Consider the following 14,319-nt stretch of genomic DNA (forward strand, 5'->3'; position numbering starts at 1 on the left):
GTCTTTGCTCTGAGGGGAGGGGCAGCTCTATGTTATTTGCCACCCCAAGCACGACAGACAGGCATCTTTCAGCGTCATGCCTGTGAGAGGTCAGCAGAGCAGGAGACTGGACACTGCTGCTGGCGCTGGCTCTCAGCCAGAGGCCATGAGAAGGAACTGAGGGTTGCCTGGTTGCTCAACCCCCATTGTGCCCTCGGGAAGGGGGGCTCGAGGACATGGAGAGCACAGCTAACGCATCCGATCTCCAGTGCATGGGGCACATGGGCACCAGAAGTGCAGCACATCCGGCAAGCAGTCAACATCAATGGAGGTTACAGTGTGGTGCAGACATATCCCACTCTGCCACACCGGTAATCCCATTACCTTGCCAGTGTAGGGGATTCCAGCCTTGTAAGTCTCGTCAGCGTCCTCAAAGGTCACCGTAGCGATTTCAGACACGATGTCACAGCTCTTGGTCACATTGAGCTCCACCCCTAGCAGGAGAGGGAAGGATAATAGGAGGAAGGTGCTGGTGCTAAGAGTGACACCAGAGTTCAGGCTACATCCCAGATTTCTCTCCATAACAATCCGCCCAGCCATTTCTACCCCCTCTCGCTATGGAGCGGAGGGTGTGATTGGGGGAGAATTTGGGAGGTTCGGCTGGGGGCAGAGAAGGATTTTCCTGGGGAATCTGGAAACTAGAAAATTTTATATCCACCTTCCATGAGGCTTAATCCCAAACCAGCCACGTGACATTTGCCAGCAGGGTCTCCTGGCTCTGCGGCCCTTTCCCCAGCAGAGAGCTCCTTACTGAGCGGCCCCAGAGCTGACCCCACACACAGGCCTCTCGGCACAGGGCCTGCCCCCAGAAAGGGCCGTTTTCAGAAGTGCCCAGTGATCTGTTGCTGTTCTGGACCCGCTCTCCTCCAGCCACTTCGCCATCGCTGATGTCAGCACCCGAGGGTAACATTGTAGCCACCCCACAGTTACAGTTTTCAGCCAAAGGGGTGTCGCTGCTCTGGAAATTAGGATTCTGCTGGGTTAAATGTGGAGTTATCTGGGTTCGTTACTAAGCGATTAGCACTTGCCGTTTTGAACGCTAAGCGCTAACGTCACTGAGGCCGTGACTCAGGGCCCAGCGACACAGGCTGGGCCGTCACTCCGCTCTGCCAGCTCAGTCCACAGCCAGAGGCCACTCGCGGGAGGGTGTTTAGTCTTTGCATGAACGTGCCCAGGTCTGAACTCCTCATGAGGGATCGATCCCAGTGATGGGCTGAACCAGAACCCCAGATCCAACCCCCCAACGCTACCTCTGGGCCCGTCTCTAAAGCAGCTGGGCTACGAATGACATGACCACATGTGCAAGTGAGACCCTCTGCCCCTGGGGTTCAGTGCTGGGGGCTGCCTGGGGGCGTGCACGTGTGCTTGATTTCAGTCCCACCTGTCCCGTCCTCCACGAGAGACGCCTGGGCCTGGAGGCTCAGCTTGTAGTCAGAGCGGGTCAGGTTGAAGGGAGCCGTCCCCACCTCTCTGGAAAAGCAGCCGTTGCTGTCAGTCTGGAGGGAGAGAATCAGAGCCCGTTAGCAGCAGCTCTGCACCAGGCCCCACAGGTGTCAGGTCAGCGGGTCTCTCATCGGGTTTGGCCTGGTTAGTGCTGGGACGGGAGACACTCAAAGAGAACCTGGGTGCTGCAGGCAGCAGCAGGGGGCGCTCTCACCTTGGGGTCAGCCCTGACACCGGTACCCCAGCGCGGCGCTAGGGGGCGCTGTGCAGCTGGAGCTGCTGTGGGTGGGATGAGATGTAAAACAGGCCCTGGCCACTCGTTCCCATCACAGATCCCCTGGTGCTGGTCCCCCATCGTCATGGTAACGCTGGCTGATTCCAATCGACCCCCCCAGTCCCCCAGGGACTGAGAGCATTCGGGGAGATCTGCCCCCGCCTAACGAGAGCTGCTGATGAGGACGGGCGGCCCCGTAACCTGGGGCACTCGCCTAGGTCTGGAGAGTCCCTGCTCTGCCACAGGCTGCCTGCAAGTCCCTCTGAGTCCGGCTCCAGCAGAAACCCCCTGCGGCCGCGAGTCTGAGCCCAGCCCTGCTGACCCCGCTTGTGCTGCGGGGCTAAAACCAGCAGGTCGACGGTCGAGTCCAGGCACTAGATCCGGGGAGGGTCTCGGCTACAGCCGAGCGTCTACACTGTTCCTTTAGCCCCACGGCGCAAGCCCCAGGCAGCAGAGCTGGGCTGGGAGACGCTGCCGCAGGGTTTTTGCTGCGCAGACGGACCCTGAGCATCTCTGTGCCTCAGTTCCCCATCTGTACAATGGGGACAGGAGCCTGCCCAGCCTCCCGGGGGCTAGGAGGGAAAGTGAGGCACTGAGATATTGTGGGGAAGGGGAGGGGGGGCCGTAGAAGTCCCTAGGCCCTGCTACACAGCTGCCAATTCCAACCCCCAGCCTGCCAGAAGGGGACCCGGATGGATCCAGGGCCTGATTCGCCTGCACTTACACCAGCTTTACACCAATGTCACCAACATCATCATGGCAGATCACAGCCCCCTCTGGCCAGTGTAAGAAAACCATGGAGAGGAGCCTCCTCCAGCAGCACGTCATGTACCTGCCCCCTCCCCAGTCATACTCACCTGGCCGGTAAGCTCCGTGCATAGAGTCACGGTTTGCTCGGCATGAAGACGGTTCCAGTGATATACTGGTTGTTCCTCCAGACACAGGCTGGCCTGGACCCTCCCCAGGACGGGCTTCCCGTAGGTGTATCTGTTTAGCAGAGGGGAGGGAGAGGGTAAGTGGGAGGGGAGGGGCCAACACCCCTGCCCATGGGGGGTCCCTGCTGGGGTGGGGCTGGTCGTGTGGGTGGAGTGAGATCCCCAGGGAGCCCTGCCTGGCCATGAGCATGGGGCAGAGGGGGACGCAGGCAGGGAAGAGGCAGGTCAGATCCTGGCCTGGGGGGGCGGGGGAGGGGAGTCAGGCCCAGGGCGGTACCAGCCCCCCCTTTATTGGCCCGGCAGGGCTGCTGTCACACTCACCGGCCGCACACCCGCAGCAGGAGCGTCTCATCCAGCACCGTCACCACGGGGGGCAGCTCCAGAGTCACTTCGAACTTGGGCAGCACTGGGGGCAGAGAGGGACGGGGTGAAACTGACCCGCAGCCCCGGCTCGGGGGTTTCATCGTGATCCTCGGCCTTGGAGCTTCTCCCCGGGTCGTGCAGCCCCCCCCCAACCTGCCGGCCAGGCGGGAAGGGGAAGGGCCCGGAAATGGAGCAGGGCTGGGCAGAAGCTGCAGGCTGCAGCAGTAGGGTTGCCAGGTGTCGGGTTTTCGACTGGGACGCCCGGTCGAAAAGGGACCCTGGCGGCTCCGGTTGGCACCACAGACCAGGCCGTTAAAGTCCGGTCGGCAGCGCAGTGGGGCTAAGGCAGGCTCCCTGCCTGCCCTGGTGCCACACCAGTCCCGGAAGCAGCGGCATGTCCCCACACCGGCTCCTACCCATAGGGGCAGCCAGGGGGCTCCGCACGCTACCCCTGCCCCAAGCACCTGTTGGAGATCGGGGTGGTGGGAGGCAGTTAGGGGGTCAGGAGCAAGTGTCTGGGGCAAGGGTGGGGGTAGGTGGCAGCTGTTTCAAGGGAGACATCAGAGCTCTTCTCTCCTCCTCCCCCGCAGGAGCCAGAAGAGGTTTTTGTGGGGGAGGATGGAGAGGGGGCCGCTGACATTTCCCTCCCCCTCCCAGCAACACCAGCTCTGGGAAGGACGTGTATGTGTGAAGAGCCCCATTGTGCTCCAGGAGGAGCAGAGGTGGGTCTGGGGGCACAGGGCAGATGTGGGTGGGGGCTGGGCTGGACAGAGGTGGGTCTGGGGGCACAGGGCAGATGTGGGTGGGGGCTGGGCTGGACAGAGGTGGGTCTGGGGGCACAGGGCAGAGGTGGGTGGGGGCTGGGCTGGGCAGAGGTGGGGTTGGGGGCACAGGGCAGATGTGGGTGGGGGCTGGGCTGGACAGAGGTGGGGCTGGGGGCACAGGGCCGATGTGGGTGGGGGCTGGGCTGGACCGAGGTGGGGCGGGGGGGACAGGGGGGTGGGGCTGGGCTGGACAGAGGTGGGGTTGGGGGCACAGGGCAGATGTGGGTGGGGCTGGGCTGGACAGAGGTGGGGCTGGGGCACAGGGCAGGTGTGGGTGGGGCTGGGCTGGGCAGAGGTGGGGCTGGGGGCACAGGGCAGATGTGGGTGGGTGCTGGGCTGGCCTGAGGTGGGGCTGGGGGCACAGGGCAGATGTGGGTGGGTGCTGGGCTGGGCAGAGGTGGGGCTGGGGGCACAGGGCAGATGTGGGTGGGGCTGGGCTGGACAGAGGTGGGTCTGGGGGCACAGGGCAGATGTGGGTGGGGCTGGGCTGGGCAGAGGTGGGGTTGGGGGGCACAGGGCAGATGTGGGTGGTGGCTGGGCTGGACAGAGGTGGGGCTGGGGGCACAGGGCAGATGTGGGTGGGGCTGGGCTGGACAGAGGTGGGGCTGGGGTCACAGGGCAGATGTGGGTGGGGCTGGGCTGGACAGAGGTGGGGTTGGGGGCACAGGGCAGATGTGGGTGGGGCTGGGCTGGACAGAGGTGGGGCTGGGGGCACAGGGCAGGTGTGGGTGGGGGCTGGGCTGGGCAGAGGTGGGGCTGGGGGCACAGGGCAGATGTGGGTGGGCTGGGCCGAGGTGGGGCTGGGGGCACCGGGCCGATGTGGGTGGGTGCTGGGCTGGGCAGAGGGGGGGCTGGGGGCACAGGGCAGATGTGAGTGGGGGCTGGGCTGGGCAGAGGTGGGTCTGGGGGCACAGGGCAGATGTGGGTGGGGGCTGGGCTGGGCTGGGCAGAGGTGGGGTTCGGGGGTACAGGCCAGATGTGGGTGGGGGCTGGGCTGGGCAGAGGTGGGGCTGGGGGCACAGGGCAGATGTGGGTGGGGGTTGAGTTGGGACTGGGGGGTCAGAGTTAGCTGCTGGGGGTTGGTGAGAAGCTGGAAGCTCCGTCCCATCCAGCAGCGGGAGCCAGGCCCAGCTCCCGCGATAATTTTGGTGATACGGTAACTGACCCCGTCCCCCTCCCCCTCCCACAGACACTGGCGGGAGGGGGTGGGGCTGCAGAAATCCAAAGTCAGACCAAAGCATGAAACAGCCACGGTTCTGATTCATGCTGCTGGTGTGTCTGGGGCCGGCCACACTGAAATCCCCAGCTCTGCATCCCCACAGCTGCGCCGACCTGAGACCTCCCCCAGGGCCTAGGGCAGAGCGGGGCAGGGCCGGGGCAGGGCAGGGAGGCTGAATTCCCCCTCCCCCAGGGCCCTACTGCGGGAGGAGTGGGCATGGGGTGGCTGAGGCCCAGGAGAGCTTGGAGCTGGTGGGCCAGTCCCAGGGCTCTGAGCTCCCCGGGACCCTCTGACAGGGACCCACGGACACCTCGCCCCAGGGAGACTCAGGAATCCCCCTCCCCCACCACGTGCCGGAGCCGTGAGCTCGGTCACTGACCTGGGCCCCGCTGCGCACCGTATTCCTCCACGCTGAACGAGTGCCTCGTCCCCTGCGCCTCGATGGCGTACGTCCCCAGGGCCGGCTCTGCAGACAGCGGGAGGGACAGATCCACGATGCCCTGCTGCGGAGTCACATCTCGCCACTGGGCGATGCGGTTCCCGCTGGGATCCTGGCACACGGACACGCCCTGCTCAGCCGCTGCCCCCACACACGGCTCGTCCCCAGCAGCCCCCAAGTGCCTCGTGCTGCCGACGGGGGCTGGATCGACGCCCGGGGGCTCAAATCCTTCTCTTTAGCCTGGAGCAGGCACCGCCGGGCAGCCGCTGGGTAAGGGGGCCCCTGCCAGCTCCCCTCAGCCCTGACCCGAGGGCACCGCCCCTGGGGGGAACAGGCTCCCGAGGGACACCCCATCTCCAGCCTGGACAAAGCCCAGGGAACTCGCCGTAGGGACCGTTTCCATCCCAGTGCTAGGCCTCTGGGGGTAGGTTCCCTGCCCCCCTCCCCCCACGCAGCCTCCCCAAACCCCCACCCCTCCCCTCTGCCCCTGCAGGTCCCAGAGACCCCCCCGCTCCCCTGCCCTTTCCCCATCAGGCTCCCAAGGGAGCTCCCCGCTGAGTTCCCCACCGGCTGATCAAGTCACTGCCTGACCCAGAGTTCGGGGGCTGGGAACATCTGGGGTGAGCGACTCAGGCAGGGATCCCAGCCAGGCCCAAACCCACCTGCCTCCCGGACAGAAACCCCCAGACGCTGCAAACTCGGGTTGGGGAGGACTTACCCCGATGGCACAAATGTCCCCTCCCTGCCCCCCATGGGGCCCAGCCCAGAAACGCCCAGTGCTCTGGGACCCTTTGCACCCCCACAGCAGGGCAGAGGCTCTAGGGCTGGATTGCTGGACACTGTGGTCACAGCCCAGACTCCTCTGGGTTCCCCACCACTGAACACCCCCGGGTGCCCTCGGATGAGCCAGACAGGAAGAGGAGGAGGCTGGAGAGGCACAGACTGACCTGCACGGTCACCAGGGGCAGCTGCAAAGCAAACAGACAGGAGATGGCCGGTTAGAGGGACAGGAAACACCCCCCACCACCCCCGGGTCTGCCTGTGACCTCCCCAGGGCCGGGGTGTCTCTGGGGCCATGGGGGATCATGGGGACAGCAGCGGGGCCATCTGGAGGGAGAGGGATTCTGCCACCTCACTCAGCGCGCAGCACGGTTAGGCTGAAAGGTGCTAATGACTGTCATCGGGGGGGGGGCACCCACAGCCAATCACAGACTGCACTAAAGCCAGTGGGTGCCCAGCGCCCTCACTCCGGCTCCATGCAATGTGCACAGGGGCGGCTCTAGGCACCAGCGGGCCAAGCGCCCGCTTGGGGCGGCCGTTTCCCGGGGGGGCGGCATTTGGCTCCGGTGGAGCTCCCGCCGGCATGACTGCGGCAGGTCCACCGGAGCCCGGGACGAGCGGACCTGCCGCAGTCATGCCTGCGGCGGGTCCCGTCTTCCCGCGGCTCCGGTTGAGCTCCCGCAGGCATGACTGCGGCAGGTCCCCACGTCCCGGGCTCCGGTGGACCTGCCGCAGGCATCCCGGCGGGAGCTCCACCGGAGCCAAATGCCGCCCTCCCCAGGAAGCCGGAGCCGCGGGAAGAGGGGACCCGCCGCGGGACTGGGGAAGGGCGGCGCAGCGCTCCGCGCTGCTTGGGGCAGCCTACTTTGTAGAGCCGCCCCTGAATGTGCAATCAACCCTCTCTGCGCAGTGAAGAGACTGCAACCAACAGAGGCCACTGCCCAAGGCACTGGGCTCTGAAGCCCAGGGGGCTGCTCCACACGGCTGTTTTCAGCTGGCCAGCACAAGCCCTGCTACTGCAAGGCTGTTACCTGCCCTGGGAGACTCGCCCCCTGCAGCAGTGTAGGGCAGGCTGGCGGCTGAGGCATTCCCAGATACTGGACATCCCGGTACTTCCAGGAATGGCGTGGCCCTGTCCCCGCTGGTGTGACCTCGCACACTCGGTGTGTGTGAGTTCACGCCCGCAGGGGCGGAGCAGTGCGCTCTGCCAAATGGCGTCCCCCATCCAATACCAGATACAAACATGCACTGGACAGGGGCAAACCACCCATGAAGAGGACTGTCTGATTTCAAACCGGATGAACAGGCTGCCTGGTGTAGACAAACCTAACGTGTCCAGTGCACCAGGGCCCTGTTACCCTGCCCCCCCACCCCCTACCCCAGCTCTCACCTTCCGGGTACTGGGAACGAAGTCTTTGTCCAAACTGACGATTCGAAACTTCACTGCAAAGGAGCAGAGGCAGAGGCGGGAATCAGCCCCGACTCGGTTTGTCTGAGTAAATTCCCAGCTGGGGAAGGTGCCAGCCGGACGCCCCGGGCACTGACGGCCTCTGTGAACCCGCAGAATGAGCCCAGCCCGGGCAGCGCAGCGCCAGCTTCCCCCCGCTGCTCTCTGCCAATGAGCCCCGGCCCTGCCCTGCGTGGCAGGAGGCTGCCCGGGGAGGCCGATCGGTGCCCCCTGCAGTGTCTGTGCCATCACCAAGGACGGGCTGAGACCCCCACTTGGTTCCAGACAGGTCCCCAAACAGGCCTCAGGCTTTGGGCCTCTTCTCCCCAGAGGCCGGGTGCAGACAGGGGCCTAGAAGTGAGAGTCCCGAATCCCCCGCTAGGCCCCCCAGCCCAGCCCCGGAGCCCGGGAGTCCGTCCCAAAGGCCTGGGGCCCCAGGAAACTCCCTCCAGCAGCTCCTGTCCTCTCACCCATCTGTCCTGGCTTGTAGACGGCCTTGTCCGTCTGCACAAAGGCCCTGGGCTGCAGCGCCCGCAGCAGCACCTTCTTTCGCTCAGAGAACTGCAGGGCATCTCCCCGGATCGAGACGTGCAGCTCCGCCACTTCCTGCTGCCCCCCGGACGGGGCTGGAACCTGCACACGGGGACCCCAGCAAGGCCACAGCGGCCGGTAACGGGCCGGTCGTGGCGAAGACCCGTTATCGCGTGGGGGGTGTGACGTTATTGATATAAATGGGGACCATATAGAACATGGGTTGCAACCAAGGTCCTGTAGTGGCACCAAATCCTAAGTAAAGGGGGTCATATAAGGTGTCTAAGACCAGGTTATGGGTTGCTGGTTATAATTATGCTGTCTGTATGTCTGTATCATTTTTAGTTGAAGTTATGAATGTTGGCTCCATGCTGTCAGTATTTCAAGTTTGTGCTGTGCTTCTGGGGGAAGCCTCCCAGACAAGCTGGTGTTAGCTCTGCCTAGCCTATTTGATGGCCCATTAAGGACCATTAAGGACACAATGAACCCATGGAGAGAAGGCAGACACGCCTTGTGACTCAGCAAAGTATGCAGGGACTGGCCCATGTGACTCCAGACTCCATATTTTTGCTGTAAAATTCCACAGTGAAGACAAAGGGATTCTTACACCTGGAAAAGTCTATATAAGCCTAATGCCTCATCTCCATCTTGTCTTCAATCCTGCTTCTGACCTCTGGAGGGACTTTGCCACAAACTGAAGCTGTACACAGGGGACTGAACGACCCATCCCGGTGGGGGATGTATTCCAGAGATCTAAACCTGCAGTTTACTCCAGCACTGCTGCAAGCCTGAACTAAGAACTTTGCCATTACTGTATGTAATTGAATGCATTTAACCAATTCTACCTCTCTTCTCTACCTTTTTCCCTTTGTAAATAAACCTTTAGATTTTAGATTCTAAAGGATTGGCAACAGCGTGATTTGTGGGTAAGATCTGATGTGTATATTGACCTGGGTCTGGGGCTTGGTCCTTTGGGATCGAGGGAACCTTTTTCTTTTATTGGGGTGTTGGTTTTCATAACCATTTATCCCCAGGACAAGTGCACTGGTGGTGATACTGGGAGACTGGAGTGTCTAAGGAAATTGCTTGTGTGACTTGTGGTTAGCCAGTGGGGTGAGACCAAAGTCCCTTTTGTCTGGCTGGTTTGGTTTGCCTTAGAGGTGGAAAAACCCCAGCCTAGGGCTGTAACTGCCCTGTTTAAGCAATTGGTCCTGATTTGGCACTCTCAGTTGGGTCCCGCCAGAATCGCTCCGTCACAGTGGCGTAGTCGTGCTTGGATCCACAGAACCAGGTCAATTAAGCTTTGGGTCAGAACCCCACGCTATCCAAATTTTAACTTTGGGATTGAGAGTTTGGTTGGTTAAAGATCAGTGAACATGAGACAGAGAGCATCAGGAAAAGCAAGGAAACTGCAAGCCTTGAGAGACAGCCTGCAGTTTGATTATGAGCAAGAACTGGCAGAAATTCGAATGGAGAAAGAGGCTGATGAGAGAAAGAAAGAAGTTGCTAAGAGAAGAAAAGCTCGTAAGAGGCGTCTGGAGCTGCTGGCTGCTGAGGAGAAAACTCGACAGATGCAACAGGAGACAGCTAGACTCCAACTCCAAGTCAAAAAAGCAATGGAAGAACAGCAGAGACTGTACCCTCTTGAAAGTCCAGTTTGTAACAATGTTGGTATGTTGTATAACTCTGAGCAGTTGTCTGGGGGTAACCAAATGTACCCCAACAATGACACCTTTTATGTCAATGCTGTTACTGTGTGTTCAGTAGGGGGTGGCCCCATAAATTGTGCCAGTGCTATGGATGGGAATGGTAATGGAAAATTCATAGAGTGTGTAAAAGTCAATGGTAAAAGCTGTTTAGGTCTAACATCACTCTTGTTAAAGCAGATCTGGTCAAAGAGGAAGATTATTTACCAAATCAGAGTGTGAATGTTGTGATCCTCTGTGAGTTTACTGTCCGTGTGCCTTTAGCCAGAATCCACCTTGAGTGGAATGGGGCTCAGCATGAAGTGATAGCTGGCGTCAGGAAGTTATTGCCTAAAGATCTTATAATTGGGGAAAATGTCAAAGCTTTGTTCAATCCAGGTAGCCAGTCACAGGAGAGGAATGATCTTAAACCTGTGTCTAGTGTGGGCAATGATTTGCCTGAGGTGGGTTGCTCCAAAGGTTTGTCTGTGCCAAGAAGCAGTGTGTCTGGGAATGAAGTTTCTGAATGTCTGTCTGATGTCTCAGAAGTGAATCTGGAGTTAAATCAAGAGCAGAAAGATCTCATTGGTGAGGAAAATGTTTCTCAGGTTAAATCCCTAACTGAGGAGGGAGAGGGTAAATTTGTAATGGGTAATGGATTGGTGGCTAGTGCAGCTTGTCTGAAATGGGTAACTGTGATTTGCTAAAAGTAGCTCAGTGTAGTGAAAAGAGCAGCAGCTTATCTGTTGGGAGAGGCAATGTGCCTGGTAGGGAAAGTTTGCAGGAGCCTAGGCAGCCTTGTGAGCTGATGGCTTTGTCTAATCAGCAGTTTGGGAAGGGAGGGATAGTGGAAGATGAGTGTCCCTGTCTCTTACCTGTTTCCTGTGTGGAGAAATGTGACAGTGAAGGGAATGTGCCTGTGTCGGTCAGGGGTATTGACTTGCCTATGAAGGGAGCTATCTCGGTCTCCAAGCAGTTGTCTGTGAACAGCCCTGTGTGCTGGGACAAGGGAAATGAGATCCCAAGCTGTGTGTCTGGTGAAGGAGAATGTGTCTCCGGCTCTTCTGTGTCTGTGGAGCAGACAGAAGGTGCCTGTCAGCCTGTAATGGTTAAGGGTGATTCAGTTGTCTCAAAGTTGGTTGTAAATACAGCTAAAGCCCAGGAAGGGAATGGTCCTGAGTTTGTGTCTGCTGGGGGGAATGGCACTGTGACTAGGTTGCATCCAGTTAGTGTCATAGCAAAATCCCAGAGACCAGACCCAGTTGCTAATGTGTGGTTGGAAAAGGGTGCAGCAACTCTGTCTGATCAGGGTGATAGCACAAGGAGAGCATAAAGGTGATTTAATTGTGTTACCGACTGACAGTTTGACAACTTGTAGCAAGAAGGAAAAGATTCCTGAACTTGTTCATGGCCAAGGGAAGGAGACTACTTCTGACCTGTTATCTAGAAAGTCTGTAGCATCTGTGGTTGCTCAGGGAAGTGTTCCTTTAGAGCAAGCCCTAGGTGAAGAGGGGAAGGGCAGAATTTCTGAGAAAGGAATCCTCATGGTAGCCTGTGCAAGCAGTTTACTGCAACTGAAGGGTGTAAAAGTGATTTAATCAAGAAAGTTTCAGTTCCTAACCGCCAGAAATTTTCTGTTGTGAATGGATCCACTGACTTTCCTTTTGAGAGATCCAGTGTGGGCAGCTTTGAAAAGGTCTCAGGTGGAGTAGAAGCTGTTAAGGAAGTTGAGCAGCCCTATAACCACCTGGCTGTGTGTGGCCAGCTTGTTGGGGAGACAATGCTGTTGGGACAGGAATGTCTCCATGCTGAATCTGTAAGTGAGCAGTCTGTGCTTCAGGATCTGAGGACAGATTCAGTTACTGGTGTTTCAGGGCAGAACAGTTGTATGGCTAAATGCTTGAGGAGGCAGGAGAGCAAGCCAGCTCTCACCCTCAGACTCTTTGGATTTGTGTGGTATCTCTGTAAGACAAAGTCCAGCCGTGGAATCCATAGCAGCTAAGAAGTTAAAAGCGAGTGTCTGTGTTGATGCGAATTACTTGGCTGGCAGGGAGAAGAAAGACTTGCTAATAGCTGTTAGCACAGAGGGCCCGCCCCATCAGCCAGTGATCTCTGTTAAGCAAGAGAAATCAGGGTTTAGTCCCGAAGAACAAGAAGGAAAGAGAAGACTGAATTTTGCAAAGGGAACCCACAGGTTAACCCTAAAATGCCCAAATTCCAATGGTATTGAGCCAAGGGTGTGGCATGACAAACATGATTGTAAATGGACACTTGCAATGAATTTGTTGTTATTGCTAATGCTAATTTTTGTAACTAATGTGTTGCTATGGCCAAGAACTGTAACAATGTACAATGTGCCTAATCTTTTGGAAAATCCCTTAAACATGTTGAAAGGAATACATGAAAACACACTTTATGTTAAAGGGCCTTGCTATACTGATGTTTCACAGTTAATGCATGTAAACAGTGTTGGAACTTTTCACAGGGGAAAATACATTCCAGACCTGATGTGCTGTATGAAAGGGGAAACTGAGGCACTCTCAGTTGGGTCCCGCCAGAATCGCTCTGTCACAGGGGGGCAGTGGTGTTTGTGGGTCTCTGTACCCACCCCCCCCCCAAACACAGGAACCCCCGTCACCAGCCTCGGGGACCTGAACGGGAGGGAGCATGAACCTGGGGCACTTGGTGGAGTTGGAGGCCAGGGCGCTCCGTGCCCCCCACCCCATCCCCGCTCCCCCCTGCCTGTTGCTGCTGAGGGATGGGCTCGAGTTCTGTGGCTACAGCTGCCCATTGAGTGACCAGCTCCATGCCCATGGCCAGTGCCCTGAGCCCTGCTGTGCCCGGGGCCTGAGGCTGGGCTGGGGCTGCAGACCTGGGGCTGACGGGCTCTGTGCCCATGGCCAGTGCCCGGGGCCGTGCCCATGGCTGCGGGCGGGGGCTCACCTGGAAGCGCACGTTCTCGTGCAGACGGGGCTCCCGGACCTCTCTCTCCAGCAGGGCGATAGCGCTGGGCCCATCCCCCCTCTCCAGCCGGACGCTCACCCGGACGGTCTCGTTGAGGTCGCTGAGATGAACTGACACCGTCCCCGTGTGCGGGTGGTAGAGCTCGGCTGGGCTCACCACCACATAGTGCCTGGGGCGGGGAAAGCACTGGGCAGTGGGGGAGGGGACAGCCCAGAGCCTCCCCCAGGACTGGGGGTGACTCCCGATTTCTGAGTGTCCCCCCTGCTGGGACAGAGCTGGGTCGATGGTGCTGGAGGCTGATTCGTTTCTGTAACCACAGGGCAGGGGCAGGGCAAGGCCCCCCCGCTCCTTCCCCCGCCCCAGCCTGCCTCCCGTGGAGCTGGAGGGGCCCAGGGGGCGCAGAGAGGGGCTCAGTCCCTGTCCATCCCCGGCCTCTCGTCTGCTCAGTCTGCCCAGAAGGGGGCAGCTAGTGGGGCTGAGAGTGAGCAGAGACCCCTGTGCACGGTTGGGGGGGGGGGCTGGTTAGTCTGGGGCTGTGCTGAGCACCTGAGCCCTTTGCAGCCAGTAACCGGCTTAGATACAGCCCCACCCCCACCCCCAGCCCAGTCCGCACCCCAGGGCCTCCGCCCGCCATCGCAGGAACCCTTCGGCGTTTGCACCGTCGGGGTGCTGCCTGGTTCTGCTGAGACGTTGGTTTAACGCGCTGGGTTCGTCGGTAATTACTGTTCTATTGCACTGGTGCCTAGAGGCCCAGCCCAGCCTGGCCCCCTGCGCTGGGGCTGGACAGACCTGCAGGCAGAGACAGGCCGCGGCCCGAGGAGGTGACAGGCCGGCGGGAGCAGGCGGCCGCAGAGGATCATCACCCCATGGTACAGGGGAGCTGAGGCTCAGAGGGTCGGTGTCTGGCTGGGGGCGCACAGGGCGTCTGTGGCAGAGCCGGGCACTGAACCCAGCTCTCCTGGGCCCCAAGCCACTGCCTTAACCAGAGCCAACCACCCCCGCCGCTGGGAGGGGTCGGACCAGGCGGCCCAGGAGGGACCCAGCATCAGGGACTGAGCTCCCAGGGCGGAAAGGACCTGTCCCGTCAGTTTCGGATCGAGCAGCCCCCTCATCGATGCCCTCGGCTGCTTCCAAACCCCCCGCACCGCCCACCACGCGGACAGACAGACAGACCCGGACAGGGCTTACGGCTCTGCAGACGTCCCAGCTGTGAGGTGCAGGAGGAGCAGCAGGCAGGTTACTGGGGCCCCCATTCCTGGGGTGCAGGCAGACGGGCAGGCGCAAGGGGACACACACACGTCACCCCCCTCTGGGTCCTTCTTCCTCCCTCTCCCCCACGCTCTGTGCTGGAGACCAGCCTGCTCTGCTCTGATAAA

General features: G+C 59.9%; 1 protein-coding gene across 1 annotated transcript in view; it reads right to left on the reverse strand.

Annotated features, from left to right (window-relative positions):
* Positions 1–14,319, reverse strand: part of LOC120385067 (alpha-2-macroglobulin-like protein 1) — a 95,390-nt gene extending 81,071 nt beyond the window's left edge. The window contains exons 1-10 of the mRNA XM_039504178.1: positions 14,132–14,319; positions 12,923–13,112; positions 8,237–8,396; positions 7,707–7,762; positions 6,484–6,504; positions 5,477–5,648; positions 3,013–3,097; positions 2,614–2,743; positions 1,421–1,535; positions 364–473 (exon numbers count right to left, since the gene is read on the reverse strand). Coding sequence (XP_039360112.1) covers positions 364–473; positions 1,421–1,535; positions 2,614–2,743; positions 3,013–3,097; positions 5,477–5,648; positions 6,484–6,504; positions 7,707–7,762; positions 8,237–8,396; positions 12,923–13,112; positions 14,132–14,196 — 1,104 coding nt within the window. The 5' untranslated portion in view covers positions 14,197–14,319. The remainder of the gene's footprint in view (positions 1–363; positions 474–1,420; positions 1,536–2,613; positions 2,744–3,012; positions 3,098–5,476; positions 5,649–6,483; positions 6,505–7,706; positions 7,763–8,236; positions 8,397–12,922; positions 13,113–14,131) is intronic.

The sequence above is a fragment of the Mauremys reevesii genome, linkage group 17 (assembly GCF_016161935.1).
Source record: "Mauremys reevesii isolate NIE-2019 linkage group 17, ASM1616193v1, whole genome shotgun sequence".
NCBI lineage: Eukaryota > Metazoa > Chordata > Testudines > Geoemydidae > Mauremys > Mauremys reevesii.